At 44.3% G+C, this 19,124-nt stretch overlaps 2 protein-coding genes across 2 annotated transcripts; both read right to left on the reverse strand.

The window, feature by feature from the left end:
- Window positions 1-8,369: 8,369 nt before the first annotated feature.
- LOC114100445 (beta-defensin 119) lies at window positions 8,370-17,346 on the reverse strand. Its single transcript, XM_071607431.1, has 2 exons — window positions 17,280-17,346; window positions 8,370-8,563 (listed from the first exon to the last, which is right to left on the reverse strand). The coding sequence occupies exons 1-2, from the start codon at window positions 17,344-17,346 to the stop codon at window positions 8,370-8,372; spliced, it is 261 nt and encodes an 86-aa protein (XP_071463532.1).
- Window positions 17,347-17,510: 164 nt separating this feature from the next.
- On the reverse strand, window positions 17,511-18,886 carry Defb119 (defensin beta 119). Its single transcript, XM_071607432.1, has 2 exons — window positions 18,829-18,886; window positions 17,511-17,734 (listed from the first exon to the last, which is right to left on the reverse strand). The coding sequence occupies exons 1-2, from the start codon at window positions 18,884-18,886 to the stop codon at window positions 17,511-17,513; spliced, it is 282 nt and encodes a 93-aa protein (XP_071463533.1).
- Window positions 18,887-19,124: the final 238 nt, after the last annotated feature.

Raw genomic sequence — 19,124 nt, forward strand, 5'->3', positions numbered from 1 at the left:
CAGATCGGAGGCACCCAGCACTTGTCTAAGCAGGTGCCTCTCTTCTCCATGAGATAGAATCTAAACCACTGGAACGTCACACCTGGTTCACCTGAAGCTAGACACCCAATCGCTGAGAATCCCAGGCAGTGGGGTCTCCATAAGGGAACAGAGGAAGCTTCCCCTTTGAAAACCTGTGGTTGGGGGAGTCTGCAGTGGGGTTGTGGGTGATTGAGCAGTCCTTTGTGATTTTGCCTGGGAGCTCTCACAACCAGAGTTGTGGGTGGGGGGTTGTGCAGGGCCTGTTGCCACCACTGCCACTACCCGCTACCCCAGCACAGACAGTCACGACTTCCTAGCCTCTCCCCATCCTCAGAGTGAGCAGCACAAAAGATGACAGAATCCTTGACCCATCACAGCTCCCCTTCCCCACGTCAGTGGCCTTAGAGTGCACAGCACAAAGGGCCCCAGAGGGAGCTCATGCCACACAATTGCATGCCATGTAGCTTGGTGACACACTGCAGTGTCTGTGTCTCCTGGGATCTTGGAGTACACAGCCCAAATAACTGAGCCAATCTTTGCCTGGTGTCATAGTTTGGATACGAGGTGTCCCCCAAAACCTCCTGTGTGAATGCACAAATGACCAGAGGTGAAAGGATTAGCTGTGAGAGTTGTACCCCACTTAGTGGATTAATCCATTGGATGGATTAACAATTTGAAAGGACAACTGTACTAGGTAGTAACTGTAGGCAGGTGGGGCGTGGCTGGAGGAAGGAGGTCTCCAGGAATGTGTCTGTCCACCTGGCTCCTCCTCTGTCTGCTTCCTGGCTGCCAGGAGAGGAGCCACTTTCCTCCACCTTGCCCTCTCCCCACTGCAGGCAAAGAGCAATGGAGTCAGCTGACCATGCAGAACCCCAGCCTCTGCTCTCCCCAAAGGATGCACTGTCTAAGCAGATATGGAAAGAAGCTCTCATTGACTTAGGGTGCAAACATCCAGCCTCACCTGCACAATTGAGCACCTTGGTAGCCAGGACGTTTTTATTTCTAATAATACTTTTTTCATTATTGCTGTTTTTATTTGCATATATGTTTCCCCCCTCCTCCTCCTTTTTATATTTTTCTATTAAATGACTTTTTAATTAATCAATTGTAATTAATCATCTGTGCAATTTTATTAACCTATGTTTATTTGCTGTTTATTCCAAAATTTCCAGAAGAATACTTACGTATATCCAGACAAAATTCTTTTTTTGTTTTGTTTTGTTTTAGAAGTTTTATTGAGAGCTGGTAAGTAAAATTGTGTAACTTTATTTCGTTTTTTTTTTTTTTTTTTAATGTTTCTGATTATATTTAATTTTGTTTTCTTTTTCCTTCTTTTTTTTCTGCTTTACCTTCTCCTTCTTTCTGACTTTTTTATTCTTTTCTTAATTTTTAATTTTTTTATTCTTTATTTTTCCTGGTTTTACTTATTTTATTTTATTTTGGTAGTGGAGATTGAACTCAGAGGCACTCAACCCCTAAGCCACATCCCCAGCCCTACTTTGTATTTTATTTAGAGACAGGATCTCACTGAGTTGCTTACCACCTCTCTGTTGCTGAGGCTGGCTTTAAACTTGTGATCCTCCTGTCTCAGCCTCCAGAGCCACTGGGATTACAGATGTGTGCCACCATGCCCAGCTACTCATTTTATTTTTATTATTATCATTTTTTAACCTTTTAGTTTATTCTGCATTGTTTTTATCCCTTCCTTTTCTGTTGTTGATGTTGTGGTAATTGTGTTGTTGTTATTGTTGTTGTTGTTGAACATGGACACAATATCTTTATTGTACTTATTTATTTATTTTATGTGGTGCTGAGGACTGAACCCAGTGCCTCATGAGTGCAAGGCAAGCACTCTACCACTGAGCCACAACCCCTGTGATTGTGGGTTTTATTTGATTTTTTAACAAGTTATTTTTAACAAGTTTTAAAACATTTTTTTTTTAAATATTTATTTTTTAGTTTTCGGAGGACACAACATCTTTGTTTGTATGTGGTGCTGAGGATCGAACCCGGGCCGCACGCATGCCAGGCGAGCGCGCTACCGCTTGAGCCACATCCCCAGCCCCTTTAAAACATTTTTCTATTCTTTTTTAATTTTTTCTTTTTAGTTGTACATGACAGTATTTTTTGGTTTTTACTTTATTCCTTTATCTGGCTTTTTGTTGTTGTTGTTGTTGCTGTCATTGCCGGTTTTCTTCTTTCTGTGTGGTGATGGGGATGGAGCCCAGCACTTCAAGCACATTGGGTGGGTGCTCTGCCAACGGAGCTCCATTTCCAGGACAGCTCAGAGACTGCACCTGATTTCAGCCATAACCAGCACCACTCAAACTTTGGTGGATACTTTAATTTAAAGAATACAGGAGATAAAAGCCTTCAATCACTGACCCTTGCCCAAGTAGGCACGGTTGGAAGGAATCCTGTAGTCCTAATACTGAACATTCACCCCCATAGCACCAACAGAAAGAAATAATAAACTGGTCATGGATACCACATCTCTGAGGACCTCAACATAGGTGGTTCCATTCCCTACCAGACTGTACATTACGGACAAGACTGAAGGAGTAATCACAAAGGGTATAGCCCATGTGTCCTGCTGTCTACATCTGCCTGAATTGCCAGAGGGACCCCGCTCTCTGAAGACCTGCAGAGAACTCAGGTCCATTAGGCTCCAACACAGTATGCATTGTGTCAAAACCCACTAATCACAACCAAAGCAGTCACAGGAAAACATTACGAAGTCCAATTGTAATTAGCCTCAATAATGCACAACGAACTATGTCCAGGGCACATCAACAAGAGAAGACTGCGTACTAAAAGGTCCTCACGTAAGAGTGGAAAAGCTATCCATCCTAACAGGTGTGAAAATCTCAACAAAGAAATACGAAAAATGAGGCAAATGCTATGAACATTGATGTGGCTATGTCAGTATAGTATGCTGATTTTAAGTCCTTTGGGTCTATGCTGAGGAGTGGGGTAACAGGATCAAATGGTGGTTCCATTCCAAGTTTTCTGAGGAATCTCCACACTGCTTTCCATATTGGCTGCACCAATTTGCAGTCCCACCAGCAATGTATGAGTGTGCCTTTTCCCCACATCCTCACCAACACTTATTGTTACTTGCATTCTTGATCATTGCCATTCTGACTGGAGCGAGATGAAATCTCCATGTAGTTTTAATTTGCCTTTCTCTAATTGCTAGTGACATTGAACCTTTTCTCATACTATTTGCTGACCATTCGTATTTCTTCTTCTGTGCCCGTGCCAGCACAGACTACTTTGAAGTAAGCATCAAAGACGGAGTGGGTGAAGAATCTGACAGAAGACTGGGAACTCAAGACCCCATCCCAAAAGTTCATCCTCCCCCATGACTTCTCAGATGTCACCCACACATCTTCAGAACCATGGACGGTGTCATGTACAGAAGGCATTGAAAACACCAGGTATCCACCCTCAGCCCCACCCAGGTGTAATTCCAGATGAACACATCTGTGCAAAGAAGCTGATTTCCAATTATAAATTCTTCAATATTCTTCTTGAATTATTGAGTAATTTCCACAAGAAGATTTAGCCCATCTCTAGCGTTTGCTGCTGACTTATCTATAGCCTTAATCACTTAGTTAAGTTCTGACACTGACATTTCCATGTGTCCTCTGTCCTTCCAACAAGTGTTTTGGGACACCAGGGCACATTCCTTGTGTTAGTCTTATCATCCAAAGGGATGATGGCATAAGTGGTCAGAATTTTTATCAGAATTCTAAGTCTTTGCATTTATGAGAACAGCCACCAGGATGCCAAAAGCTTTCTTTACCGAGCAGCAGATATTTCAACATGAAAGCATCCAATTCCTACTAACCTTGGCCTTGAAGCCCTGTTTTTTCTCTCGCTGTAGGAAATTGGCTGCCCTGGGTATAAGTTATAAGATTTCGTTTATTAGCCCCAGTTGCTTCAAGATTGGAATAGAAGCAATTGAAAGGCTGGCTCCCTGGGCCCATTTCCTTGACCAATCCTTGGTCACACATGGACATCCAAGGGTACCAAGGGCCCCCAATTGTGGGTGGAAGGGTGAGTGATTTGCCAGCTCATTATTTAGAGCTTATTTGTCCCCTTCTGATAGCCTGCAAATATCCTCCCGTCTGCCCCCTTTCAGAAAGGTCCACGCATATAACTATCCAAGCCTCACTGCTACAGACCCTCTAACCTTGCTCTCTCCAAGTTCCTAGACAACCCTGCCACCCACGTCCTCTCCTGTGAATCAACCACAGAGCCATGCTCAAGTCCTCCCTCCTTCGATGGAAGGATCTCCTCACTGACTCTCTGGGCCACCTCCACACCAGGTTGTCACACAGCAAAAACAAACCTTTTTTTTTTTTTGGTGGGGGTGGTGGGGACCAGAGATTGAACTCAGGGCCACTTAACCACGGAGCCACATCCCCAGCCCTATTTTATATTTTGTTTAGAGACAGGGTCTCCCTGAGTTGCTTAACGCCTTGTCATTGCTGAGGCTGGCTTTGAACTTGCAATCCTCCCATCTCAGCCTCCTGAGCCTCTGGGATTACAGGCATGCGTCACATTGCAGGCTTACTTTTTTCAGTGTCAACAAACCTGACATTTATTTTCCTCTTCTGTTAGCTAACCTTAGAAATTCCTCAGGACGTCATTGGTGTGTGGCAAAGCAGGTACAATTAAAGCAGGAAATGGTCCCATGGGTCACTGAACCAGCCACTTCTGCAGTCCATGTTTTCTAGGCCTGCTAAGTCCCAGTTTTGAACATTTCCACCTCACGTTGGAGTGCTTCTTTGCAACTCTGACTTTAGTATTCAAGAGGTTAGATAGGGATTCATGATGGAAGACTCAGGTCTCATGAATTTAGGTTTTTGAACTTGTCTCTTATAACTGGTAATTCTGATACTTGAAAGTCCTTGGAAGTCTCCGTCCCTGGTCTATGGTTCCTGCTGCCTTAACTCATGGTGCTCTTTCCTTATGTGCTTTGTCATTTGGGGTCCTGATCTGCGCATTTTTCCTGGAACTTTGTCCAATTAACTTGACTGAGTCTTGGGTTCAATGTCTACCCTTTCATTTGCTTCTGTAGGACATCTTTGAGGCTATGAGTCCTGGGACAAGTTAAGCTAAATTATAAACCACTCAGGTGAGGACTGGGGTTGTGGTCAGTGATACAGCACTTGCCTAGCATGTGTGAGGCACTGGGTTCGATCCTCAGCACCACACAAAAATAAATAAAGGTATGTTTCCATTTAAAAAAAAATGTTTAAAGATACATGATAATATATCTTGTTTTTAAATTGCTAGATTACAATAATTACAATTCTTAATTATAATACTCAATTGCTGCCTAATTTTCAACAGATAAATATATCCAAAACTTAATTAGGCATCATTAGACATTTAGTTTACTTCTGATTTTTTCCCTATGATGTTTCTTCTTCTTCTCTTTTGGGGGTGGGTGCTGGGGTCTGAACCCAGGGCCTCACACATGAGCTCTGCCACTGAGCTATACCCGCAATCCAAATAAGTACATTTTAAAAATCAGTTCTAACGTGGAATTTTCAAGCAGTCTTCAGTATTTAAAAGAAACTGATCACTTCAGGAGCTGAATTTTCAGAGTACATAATTAGGGTATAATTTTCTATACTAGCCATTATTTATATCTCACTTCTGATGTTATCATTAAGTAGTTCCCAATTTAGTGGCTCCAAATCCCTAGTAGCTTTCAAAATTGTTGCCATGCACCTGTGAACAATCACACAGCCACCATGCACAGACTACAGGATGGATAACCATATGTCCTGTATATCATGTACCTCTAGGCTGCAAATTTCTGAAGATACTGTGGTGATTATTAAAATATAAATAACTTGTCACTCTGCAGGTTTTCCACCAATACAAAAAGTACAACTGTTACTGTGTAAACATCAGTTAAAAAGGGTGTGGGGCGCAGGGTAAATAGAAAATACTGCTGATAATGGTGAGAAAACCAAATGTGGGGAGGTTAAACTTTATTCCCATTTTATTTTATTAACAAAATAATCTATTCAGATATAATTCCAATGACAAAAATTTAACTTATTTGAAGTATACAATTCAGTGTTTTTTAGGGTATTCACAAGGATGTACAACCATTACCACAGTCTAATTTTAGAATATTTCATTCCCATAAAAGAAACCCCATTAGCAGTAATTTTATACTCCTTTCCCAATTTGGCCCCTGTCAACTTCTAATCTATTTTCTATTCCTATGGATTTGCCTATTTTGGATATTTCACATAAATAGAATCACACAATATGTATTCTTTTGTGATTGGCTTCTTGGCATAATGTTTTCAAGGTTTATTCATGTCACAGCATCTATCTATAGTACTTCGTTTCTTTTTATGGTTGACTAATATTCTACTGTATGGATATACCACATTTTGTTCATTCATTCACCTCTAATTGTACATTCATTCACCTCTAATTGTACATTTGGCTATAATGAAAGATGCTTACATAAATACTTCTGTACAGGTGGAAAAAAACAAACCACTTAAGTACCAAAAATTCTAGCTGAAACTAGATGAGGACCAGTTTGAGGTTGTAAATTTTCAATGGAGTTTTTTTTTTTTTTAACCTGTATACCCAGCACCAAATTCAAACCAGGCAATTTTCCTTGATAACATCTTGTAAAGAAGGACCATGTAGCTGGTTTATCCTTTCACAGCGGATGTAACACTTTCAGGACTGAGATGTATGTCAGAGTCTCCTACTAGACATATTTTTTCAAACCCCAGGCAACATCTCCTTTCCGGTGCCCTCACCTCCCTGCTCAAAGTCCAAACCTCAAGTTCACCTGATGCACCAAATGCCTCCAAGACAAAGGTGGGATTCGGGGACTGCCTTCAGAAGAGGGCCTGCCTTCACCTGGCCTTAATATTCTTCATCTTGTTTTCTTGCAAGGTCAAGATGCTCAAGAAGTTTTATTGTATATTTTAACCAGTTTTATTGTATATTTTATTGTAAGTTTTATCGTATATTTTAAATTGTTTTCAGTGAGAAGATCAGCCCAGGTTCTTAGACCTACATTTTCCCCCACACAGATTCGGAACTAGCATCTTTCTCCAGATCCTAAGCTTTGTTGGGTGAAGTTCTGGGTGGCAGCATCAAAGGAAGGAAAAAAGGAGGTAATCCTCAAAGGATGAACCCACCACTCAATGTCTAAACCCAAGATGCTGAAACGGCCACTTCCTTAAATACAGGAGAACAGTGCTGGCCAGGCACAAGCTCTGTTTGCAGAGCACGGTGTTGAGCTTACGTCGCATTTGGAAGGAGCATTTGGGGGACCTGTATTGGTTACAGATGTGAAAATGGGTTGGTGACACTGTGTACCCTGAAGCGAGCTCTACTGATTGCAAAGTCATTTCAAAACATAATACTGCCGGGCACAGGGGACAGGGTTTGGGGCGGGGAGCACACCTGTAATCCCAGTGGCTTGGGAGGCTGAAGAAGGAGGACTGCGAGTTCAAAACCAGCCTCAGGAATAGTGAGGTGCTAAACAGCTCAGTGAGACCCTGTCTCTAAAAACAATTCAAAATAGGGCAGGAGATGTGGCTCAGTGGTTGAGTGCCCCTGAGTTCAATCCCCAGTACCTTCCCCACCCCCCGCAAAAAAAAAAAAGCGATTGTGATGAATTCTGAAGAATCAGAAAAGTAGAGAAAGATAATGAGCGAAGTGTGGCTTTGAAAATGTAGAACTCAACAGGAAGAAAGAAAGAAGATTCGTGGAAGATAAGACTTAAAAAGCAAAATTAGAACTTTTGGTTGAAACGCTAACATTGGTTGTCACGGTGGGTAACAGCCTCCTAGATTTTTTAGGACTTAAAGGATTTCCGCAGTCACCAATGACAACCGCATGTATTCAAATTCCTCAGTGATAACCAACAAACAAACCCCCAACCTCACAACCTGAAACTTTGACAGGACAGTTTATCCCACATTCGTTGGCTCTCTCTTAGTTCCATAAACTGAGCCCAAATTTGTCCACGAGATTTCCACCCACTGCCTTACCACCCATCCCACGAGTCCCAGTGCCCTCTGAGTCCTGGCTCGGCTGCACCCTTCAACCTTCCCTTATTGATCTCAGCTTCATTCTCCCCCTCCCCCCGCCCATCTTCACTACCTGGTCCAGGTGCTGTCTCACAGGGCTGAGTCCAGAAGGGACACACAAAGCTCAAGTCCCTTGCTGAGAATTCCCACGGAGGAAAGACAGACCACGGTGGCAGGTGCATGAATTTTAATGAAGGGGAATGACGGCAGGTCTGGGTTTCCAGAGAGTTTGAGAAGGGTGATCACCAACATTCAGGGTATCTTGGGCCAGTGCTTTGCATAGGACAAAACACCAGGTTCGTCTTTGCCAGCCACGTTTATCCTCATGAAGGACTGGAGACAGCACGATTGGTAATTTCTGCAGTAGAAGTAGGTATGTTCTATCTTCCTGCAAGCGGTCCTGCAGACGCCCATGCTACCCATGCATCGAAGGAGGGAATGTCTTCCTGGACAAAATATAAAATAACATGACAGTGATAATTAATTTCCACTTGGCAGTGACATAGATCTGATGGGTCCGGGAGCATCATAAAAACCTAAATGTTGACAGAGACTTCCACTTCCAGAAAAACAGTGCCAAAGTCATTTTCTCTACTTGTCTTCTTAAAACCCTGGGCATTATACATAAATATAAGAATCCTCTGAAAGGTAAAGAGAAGAAGTCAAGCCAGGCAGGGACCTCAAGATCTGAGGAACGATCTCTTAGGTTTGATTTTGCCTCTTATATTCTAGGATGGTGCTGGAGAAGCTAGCAATCTGGAAATACATGTGGGTGCAGAGATTTTTTTAAAAAGAAGAAGTCCCTAAGAAAATTCTGCTCTTTCTAGTCCAAAGACCAGGAAAAGGGCAGCCTAGCAAAACAGAACGTTTTAGACAGTAGCCTCTTTGCTCAAAAAACACAGAAAAGTCTACAGCCCCATTCATACCTCTAGTAAATATGGCCGAGTGGAGAGCTTAGACTTCCGCCCTTTCTAGAGTGAAAAGAAGCGCTGCCTCCGAGGATGGTAGCTGAGAAACCTGAGTGACAGCCTGGACCTTGACCCCTGCTGTGCAGTAACCTCGACCACCACCAGTGTCAACAGAAATCATGTGGGAGTCTCAACTTCCCCTGCCAAGTGGGAAGAGGGCATCATGTCTTGCATCAGGCAACAGTTACAGGGCCACCAGCCCCTGCGATGTCACAGGCAGGCCACGTGGGGAACCAGGGTGGTGTCAGAGGAGGCACACCTGGGAGCTGGAACTGGCGGTGGCAGCCTGCAGTAATGAGGAGCCACCTCACCCCACCTACCTCTGTGTCAGAGGAAGCCGGGTGCAGACACTGGACTTCTATCCCTCCTGGAATAATGGAGGCCGTCCTGCTCGCCTGGCCACAGCAGTGACAGAGCAGGCGGGCTAGCACAGCACGGATCCTTGGAATAGGACCCAGAATCCCAGAGCCTCATACTCAAGGTGTCCAGGTTTCCATCAGAAATTATTCATTCTACTAAAAACCAGGAGCATCTCAACTAGAATGGACAAAGAACAATCGACCAAACTGGGGCTCCCTCCAAGCTGTCTACCACTAGTTCATCCCTCTTAATTCTCAGTAATACTCCATAGTATGCACGGTGCAAGTTTATTACAGAGGGGCGTTTTGACTGGTTGTTTCATTTTGTTTTTGTTTGTTGTTTGTCTGTTTGTTTGTTAGCGGTGAAAGGCTTGAGTCCAGGGTCTTATACCCGCTGGGCAAGCAACTGTTCCTCCAAGGTACCCTCACCTAGCCTCCAGGTTTTTACTAGTAAAAAATAAAACTGTTATGAACATTCACCTACCAGCTTTGGTGTGGATGTAAATTTTCATTTTTTAAAAAATAAATGCCCTAGATTATGTTCATCAAGTAGTATGATCAGAGTTTATTTTATTTTATTTTTTTAAGAAATGGCAAGGGGCTCAGGATGTGGCTCAGTGGTAGAGCATTTACCTAGCACACACGAAGCCCTGGATTCAATCCCCAGCACTTTCAAAAAATGAGAAACAGCTAGACTATTTTCCAGAGTGCTGGACCATTTAACATTATTACCAGAACTGTATGAGAGACACAGTTTCTCTGTAAACCCGATGGCATTTGGTATTATCACTGTTTTTAATTTTCGCTGTTTTATAGTTACGTAGTAGAATCTGTTCCTAGTCTTAATTTGCATTTCCCTAATGGTTAATGAGGTTGAACATCTTTCCATATGCTAATTTGCCATCTGTATAACCGTTTCAGTGACATGACTTTTCATGTTTTTTGTCCATTTTATTATTAGATTTTTTTAACTGTTCATTTTGAGAACTGTCTCTGAAGTCTAGTATAAATTCATTATCAAATACGCAGTTTGCCAATATTCTCACCCAAATGTAATTTATCTTTTCATGAGGTATTTTGTAGAATGAAGGCTTTAAATTGTAAGTCAAATTTATTATTTTTTTTATTTTATAGATTGTGCTTTTTTGTATCTAAGAACTCCTCACCAAGACCTAAATCTGAAGGGTTTTTTCCCCATGTATTCTTCTAGAAGTTATATAATTTTGTATTTTATGCTAAAAGCTGCAATCCATTTTTTTTAATATTTATTTTTTAGTTCTTGGTGGACACAACATCTTTGTTTGTATGTGGTGCTGAGAATGGAACCCAGGCCGCACGCATGCCAGGCGAGCGCTCTACCGCTTGAGCCACATCCCCAGCCCCAAAGCTACAATCCATTTTGAGTTCATTTTTATATAAGGTGTCAGACAAAGTTTATGTCAAGGCAAGGTTCTTTTGTTTTATTTTCTTTTTTTCCCCCATATTTTTGGGGGGGTTTCACCTGTAGATGTCCAATTACTCCTGTGCCATTAGTTTAAAAAAAAAAAACTTTCTTCCATTGAGTTACTTATGTACCTTTATCAAAAAATTATTTGTTGCTTTATAGATACACATACAGGTGAAATGCACTGTGGTGTATTCATATAATTTGGTCAATTTCATTCATTCAGTTCCTCCCTTTTCCCGCCCCTCCTCTCTCCCCTCTAACCTCTTCCTCTCCTTCCTAATTAGCCCTCGGTTCATGGAATCCCCCACTTTTCCCCTTATTTTCCTCTAGTCTCCAAATATGAGAGAAAACATCCAACCCTTGACTTTCTGAGTCTGGCTTATTTCACTTAGCAAGCACCAAAACTTTAAAAAACAAAACAAAACAAAAAAACCCTACAAATAAATAGAAAGAAGACCAATAGAGTGGAGGAAGGAAAGGGGGGGGGGGAGGACACAGGGGACTGAAATGGAGCCAATTATATTCCATGTATGTATGATTATGCCAAAAAGAACACGACTATTATGTGCAACTATAATGCACTAATAAAAACATTTCTAAAAATCAGTTGGCAGTACTAGTGTTGGGACTGCCTCTGGATTTCTGGGTTCCCTGTTCTGTTCCATTGATCCATGTGCCCGTCTCCCCAACAGTACCACAGCCTTGAGTACTACACATATAGTAAATCTTGAAATCTGGTAGAATGATTCTTGCAACTTTAATCTTTTTCAACTTTATTTTAGTTATTCTCATTCCTTTGCAAATTTATCCTCAGACAAAATAATTGAATAATCTTGTCTATGTCTATAAAAAAAATCTTACTGGAAATGTGATAGGAATTATGATAAATGTATGTACCAATTTAAGGAGAATGGACATGTTTGTTAGTTGAATCTTACAACATATAAACATTATCTCTTCGTTTATTTTGATCTTTCTTTATTTCTTTTGTCAGAGTTCTGTGGTTTTTCTGCACACTTTTTTTTTCCAATATACATCTAAAAATTTTATTTTTCTAGAGTGATGTATTGTATTTGTGTATTGTATATAATGGTATTGTATTTCTAATTTCAGTGTCCACATGTTCATTGCTATGATACAGAAACACAATTGATTTTCATATGTTTATCTTGTATCCTGCTACCTTGCTGAATTATTAGTTCTACATATTTTCATTTTTGTAGATTCCTTGAGTCTTTCTACACAAACCATGATGATATCTACAAAAGAAACAGTATTATTTCTTTCTCTTGCTCCTTTTGTTTGTTTGTTTGGGGGTGGTGCTGGGATGGAACCCAGGGCCTTATGCAAGCTGGGCAGGTGCTCTACCACTGAGCTACATCCCCGGCCCCTTTGCTTTTTCGTACGTTGTACGAGACAGGGTCTCACAAAGTTGCCTGGGCTGGCCTCTGAACTCACTGTCCTGCTATTCAGGCTTTTTCCCACAGAAAATTATTTTGTCAAAATCACCAATAAACTTTACATTGCTAAATTCAAAAACCAATTACCATTGGTCATTTACCCCTTCTCAAGTAGCTGAGATTACAAGTATGTGCCACCACACTGGGCAAGACAGTTTTATTTCTTTTTTTTTTCCTAATCTCTATGCCTTTTATTTTCTTTTTTGCTTTCAGAATTTTGCTGTCTAGAATTTCTCAGAAGTCAAAGGAACAAATTTGATACAGTTTGTTGCATTAAAAACAATCTCAGAAGTTCACATATGATTCTATTTTACAACAGCCTTAAAAAGATGAAACTATAAAGAGGGGGCTGGAGGTTTAGCTCAGTGGTACACCACATTCTAGGCATGTGCTGGTCCTGGGTTTGAACCCCAGCACAGAAAGGAAAGAAGCAGAAGCAGAAGGAGAAGAAGTGGGGGTGGGGAGAGGGGAATGAGGAGGAGGAGGAGGAGGAGGAGGAGGAGGAGGAGGAGGAGGAGGAGGAGGAGAAGGAGAAGGAGGGAGGAGGAGAAGAAATTCATAGTTATGAGGAGTTAAATTTAGTGGCAGGACCAGGGAGTAAAGTCAGTGGGACTACAAAGGCGTATGGGAAGTCCCATGTCTTGATCATGGGGCCGGGGGATGGGGGAGGGGTGCACCTGTGACAAAATAGCGTAGAAATTTATACACACATTGTACCAATATCAGATTCTTGGGTTTTATTGTAGTTACATAAAATAGAACTATAAGAGGAAACTGGGCAAAGGGCACACAGGATCTCTCTCTCTTGCAACTTCCTGCAAATCTATTTCTGTCCCTCTCTCTCTCTTACCCTTTTCTCGTCTCTACCATGTAAACTATAATAGTATTTAACTCCTAGAACCGTAAGGATTAATGACAGTAAATGGAAAGCAATTAGGGACTAGCACAGAGTAAGAACTAAGCCAGTGTGATGTGTTATTGTTGTTCTTGTTATGAGATGAAGGGTCTTTCCTGGAAGATTCATTTTTTCCTAGACTTCAATTATGAACACAGTTTGAAAAGATTCCCGTGAAGGCTGGAAGTGTAGCTCAGTGGTAGAGCGCTTTGTACAAGACCCCCCACTCAATCCCCAGCACAGGAGAGAGAGAGTATTCAATGAATTTAGACAGACCATAGTCCCTTAGTGATAGCCAGAGATTCTAGGGTGAGACTGAGCCCATGGAAGAAACAGAGACGAGGTTCCTGCTCTGCAGTAGACACTGGAGAAATGTTAGCCATTAACATTATTATTATGCCCCCCTTGGGGTTGAGTCCTCCAAAACACAAATGATCCTTCATCGAAAAGAAAATTGAAATAATGACCATTACCATTTACTGAGCATCTACTATGAGCCACTGGATCTATGCCAACTCATTGAATCCCTCCAACAACCTTATGAAGCACATTTCTTCATTTTATTTTCTTGCATTATGAAATCAAGACTCAGAGAGTGGCAATGTTCTGGCAAAGGCTCCACAGCTCTTAGAAGCAGAGCAAGGACTCCTGTACACAAAGCCCATACTCTTTCTAATGCACAGTGCTTCCTGTCTGCATGTTAGGCCCCGGCTGCATTGGTTGGTGACAGCTGAGGTCATGGTCCTGGGTTTCTTCAGTGTCAAAGCCAAACTTCTGAACCCGGTATTCAAGGATCTTTCACTCATTCCACAAACAGTTGTCAGCACCTGGGATTTGCAGGCCTTAAACTTGGCATTTGGCACACAAGGGCCCTATGTCCCAACAGATTTAATATACACAGCAGACGCTGAATTGAGCTTCGGCCTCCTTAGCAGGCCTGCTGGTCACTCCCAGGGAGGTTACAATGCAGAGGCCTGGTCTTCCCTGCTTTAAGATAATCATTCTGGGACTGCCCCTCAACCCTCACCCCAGGTGGGCCTCTCTCTGCTGGCAATGTCCCATCCATCCTCGTCACCCCTCTGCCTACAAGGGAGGCAAAGGGAGATTCAAGGAAGCCTTACAAAAGCAAAATCCCCTTCTATCACATCCTCTGGAGATAAGGTCCTTCCCTTCTCCCTTGAGGTTCCAACTGCATCCAAAGGTGCGGCGAGCAGAACTGAGCATTTGAGAGGATGGCGCAGACCAGCCAGACTGCTCTGTGATTTCCCTCTGAAGAGAGGCCACAGCAGCCCCAGGCGGGGATTCGAGAGTGAAGACATTGGTCAGGGGCTTTGCCACTGCTGAACGCATCCACCCTTTGACTCTGTGACTCTTTAGGTCTCTACTCACTGATTACCCACAACTGCTGCATGCCACCCTCGATTCGCCTCCCTCTTGCCAGAAGTCAAAGAAGCTGCTTCATTAATCTCAGCATTGTCTCCAACTTACATAGGAGCCTCGGCCACTTCCTCCCCACCCCGCCCCCGGGCCTGTGTTCCCATCTGTGAAATGGGAAAATAAGGAAAGGTTGCCTGGGAGTCCCCCAGTTTTGAGGGCTATAAAGAATGTAGGAGGTGTAACAGGAGAACTGAGGGGTGACACCTTATCTCCCAAAGGAAGAATCAGAGGGAATTTCTAAAATTCCACATGCCCAAATCCCAAATCCAGACATTCAGGCCCAGGGTTGACTGTCATCTAAAAACTTCCTGGGGCTCGATGGTGACATCTGAGCCTTCTGTCACTCCCTGGGGTCACCTCTGTTTTCCCGGTATTAAGCTCAGAGGAAGCACCAAGGAATGATTCAATGAATGAATTTGGTGGAGGCTGAATGGTCACACATGGACAGGTTACTGCCAGGCCCCAGATATTGAGGAACCTTGTACCATCCCAGGCCACCTTCCATACTGTGAAGTCTGTGTTTCAAGAGCAAACCAGCTGAGAAATAATACGAAGCCCAGGAACTCCTCCACGTCCTAACAGTCCTGGCCAGAGTCATATCTACCTGATGCAGTGGTCCTCTGCCCGACAAGGATCCCAATGGGTTCCTGGAACCCGACACCAGCGATTTGTGCTCCCTCCAAACGTGCTCAAGCTTTCGCTTGTAAATTCGCTGTTCATCTATTCAATCTGTCAAGAAACACTCATAATGGCATCCTTGCTGAGCCCTGGGCTGCACGCTAGGTGCAAATAAAATGTCCCAGCCAAGTTTTGGGGATTGGTGGGAAGACACGGTGATTCAAATAATTACACAATAATGGGACACATGCTGTAACTTCTTAAGAGTGACCATTTGGGAAGCCAATCAGAACTCAATTTGAACCCACCTACAGAGGTGAGATAAAAACCTGGGGTAAGAAGCTGGGAGTGGTGGAACATGAATGTAATCCCAGTGACTCGGAAGGCTGAGACAGGAGGATTGCAAGTTCAAATCTAACCTCAGCAACTTAGCAAAGCACTGAACAACTCAACAAGACCCTGTCTCTAATAAAACATAAAAAAAAAAAGGCTGGGGATGTGACTGGGTGGTTAAGCGCCCTTGGGTTTACTCCCTGGTACAAAAAAAAAAAAAAAAAAAAAAAATATATATATATATATATATATATATATATATATATATATATATGGTAAGAAGACAAATGTATCATATGTCTGAATGCTTCAAAGTTATGAATTGAGTTAATGAAAGAAAAATGAAAAGTATTCTGTCCCCTTTTATGAAATAGTCCTTTGTAATGACCTGAAATGTCAGACTTAGATTTAGATTCTTGGCTTTCTCAGAGTTTTGTGCCCACACAAGGCATGAGGGCAGCCCACCCCCCTTCTACCACATGCCAGCCCTGCTCCCCACCATGAAGAGCCTCACACACGTGGACATGGGGCTCCAGCTGGACCCTCCACACTCTGCCCAGGGCCCCTGCAAACAGGAGTGCATGTGGCATTCCCTTGCCTGGGCTGCACCTTGGGAACAGGCTCTTGCTGCCCCTGGAAGCAGGCACAAGAGTTCTGCAGGCGCTTGAAGCCCAGTCCAGAAGTGGGTGAACGTGCCCCTCTTGCCCCAATAGGTCCCCATCCCACTGGGAGGACCTCATTTGGAAGCCCAGGATAGGACCAGGATCAGAGGAGGGGTTTTTCTTTCCAGGGTCTAAGAATAGAAATATTGAACTAAAAGCAAATGATCTTCCTACATCAGAGAGAATTTCTTCTCTCTGTCTCTAGGTCATGTCCCATGTTTCAGAGCACTCCAGGTCCCAACGTCGGCCAGCAGGGAACAACTGTGTGGATAAATGAGGCCCTAATCATAGAATCTGAGATAATAACATCTGGGAAGACACCAGGTCTGCTAGGTTCCCTGTCAGGATTCTTAAGTATTCCCCCTGAGTGAATCTCCCTGGGGCTAAATTATCCATTCAAATGAGATGGGCTCTGCCTCCCCCAGTCTAACAGCAGTTGAAGAGCAGTCAGCACGTGTTCCGTGAATGCCTAAATAAATCAAGGAACGATGGCAACAGCTAGCATTTTTCGAGGACTCGTGATGCATGGGTCCTTGTACATGACCCCGTGTCATCCCTACCATGACCCTGAGACGGATCATTATTCTAACCTCCCTTTGGGGAAACTAAAATTGTGAGAGGGTTGGATACACCGTCTGCTAGTGCTGAGTGGCAGACCTCACCTGAACGAATGAGCAAGTAAATGCATGAAAGAATATTTTTAAAAATTGAATAATGAACAAATTCATATGTAAATGAGTAAATTCAGGTACTTTATCATTTTTTAGAACTTGGGAACCTTCTGACCCCTGGGGCTGCGAACTCTTGAGCATCCCCAAGGCCTCTGAGCTGACATTCCTAGAAACCCAAGGATTGGGGCTCCACCTAGCCCCTGACTACCTCCTCCCCTCTCCCCTCCAAGATAGACCAACTCCTCCGGCCTGAGGGTTGTCCCACTTTACAGACACCTGAGGTGCCCTTAAATCTCTTGCCCTCTCCCACACCTGATGCTACACCCCCTCCTGGGGCCACCAGATAAGGAACCATCTTCAAAGCTACGATCATCACCATTTGCTCTGACCCAGCCCTGATGACTCTCTATCCTAACTCCCGCCCCTTCCTGCCATTTCCCCTGCCTCCATCCGTTTGGGGGACCCCTCCTTTTGACTGACAGACACAAGCAGCCCATGTGTGAGTTTTAATGAAGCGCGGAAACTAAGAAGTCTGAAGCAAAATCACCCCTGGCCGTGTTTTTTGTTTTTCTTCCTTTTACGGACGGTCGTGGGGACGGTTGTGGGCACGGTTGGCGTGGTCCAGTCAAGGACGTAATCGATCGTTATTGGTTTCATTGTCACATAGCGACTAGGGACACAGCACCGTTTGCGATTTGCACAGCGTAAGACATGATCCTCGTCATCATTGCACACCAACCGGCAGTGTCCGTGACGCCAACACTCCGCTTCTGGGCACGGGAACAACCAGGAAGCAGATGTTAGTATTGCTAAGAGAGAGACCGAGGTGGAAGAGGAACCGAGGAAGGGGGAGAAGGCCAGAGAGAGGGCTGAGTAAGCCCTGCTGGATCCGCTCCCAGGAAGGGGGAGAGGAGACCTTGGGAGAGGAAGGAACTGAGCGATGATTCCAACTGGGAACTCCAGAGCTTTCAGGAGGACAGTTTCCAGACTTCCCACCCTGGGTCCCCCGACCCCTAACTTCCTACTTCTTACTTAGGGATCAGTTGATACAAATGAAGGGAACGTTGGGAACAGGACAATGTCCACCTCTGACACTCAGGGATGGAGATGCTCTCACATGAAGCAATCCCAGCTCCTCATCCACAGCCTGGCCCTGTAACAGAGCCCAGCAAAAGTCAGCTCCAGCCACAACCCAATGTCCAATCCTTCTGAGCCCAGATTCACCCAGTTCAAACTCAAATGCAGTCGACACCCAGCCTTACCCTGCTCAGTGCCCACTGAGCCCCAGCTGCAAAGCACACCCAAATCTAATCAAGCCACCAACCGCAACTCCCAGCAGATGCCCATCACCAAGCCAAACCCAAGCACCCTGCACCCTGGGGCACTGACTCCCAGCCTCAGGTCAAGCCCAGCCAGATGCCCAGCACCAGCGCCACTCAAGCCAAAATCCGTTCCCTCTCCAACTCCCCCAGACCATGGGGAAGTCCCAGGCCCCCTCTTCCAGGTCATCCTAATATTCCCTTTGCCACTGCAAGCCCACAGGTCTCCCTTACCGGGACTCACCCCCAACCTTCATCCTAATCTCCCAGAGCCCCCGACCTGCACCTTCCAGCCTCAGCTGTATCCCCAGCTCCTACCAGAAGGCCATCCTGCCTTGAAGCACCTGATGCTCTAAACAGCTCTCATCCCCCCATTCAGCAAGAGAGCATCGGGGGGAGATGTGAACACCAGAGGATCCTGGGAAACCCTCCCAAAGCGCCAGGAAATGAGGAGAGACTCGGGGGCTGCCCACAGTGAGAAGAGAGCAAAAGGGGACAAGCCCATGCCCAAGATCCCAGGCCCTCGAGAGAGCCCCAGTTACCTGACATCACGGGTTCCACAGCCAGAAAGATGGCCAGGAACAGGAGAAGCAGCTTCATGGCTGTCAGGCCCCGGGAGAAGGTGGTGGCTGAGCTGCGGGGGACACAGACGGAGCTCTCTGCAGCAGAGATGAGACTCTTTGTATCACCAGGGCCGCGGGCAGTGAATCAGAACAGGAGGGAATCTGTCCGCGGTCAGCCGGGCCAAAGGACAGTGTGTAGCAGATGTCTCAGCACATCACAAATAAGAGCGTGGGACTCAGGCCAGCACCGTGCCAGGAGGGGTGAGGAGGCAGGT

This window comes from Marmota flaviventris, chromosome 2 (assembly GCF_047511675.1).
Source record: "Marmota flaviventris isolate mMarFla1 chromosome 2, mMarFla1.hap1, whole genome shotgun sequence".
NCBI lineage: Eukaryota > Metazoa > Chordata > Mammalia > Rodentia > Sciuridae > Marmota > Marmota flaviventris.

What these genes read in the sequence shown, in the direction of transcription:
- LOC114100445 (XM_071607431.1), bottom strand. Translation starts at nt 17,346, where the DNA reads ATGGTGATGATCGTAGCTTTGAAGATGGTTCCTTATCTGGTGGCCCCA. An exon ending in AGGAGGGGGTGTAGCATCAG is followed by an intron (nt 8,564 to 17,279) that starts GTGTGGGAGAGG and finishes TATTTTGTCCAG; the next exon opens with GAAGACATTCCCTCCTTCGA.
- Defb119 (XM_071607432.1), bottom strand. Translation starts at nt 18,886, where the DNA reads ATGAAGCTGCTTCTCCTGTTCCTGGCCATCTTTCTGGCTGTGGAACCC. An exon ending in TGTGGAACCCGTGATGTCAG is followed by an intron (nt 17,735 to 18,828) that starts GTAACTGGGGCT and finishes CGTGCCCAGAAG; the next exon opens with CGGAGTGTTGGCGTCACGGA.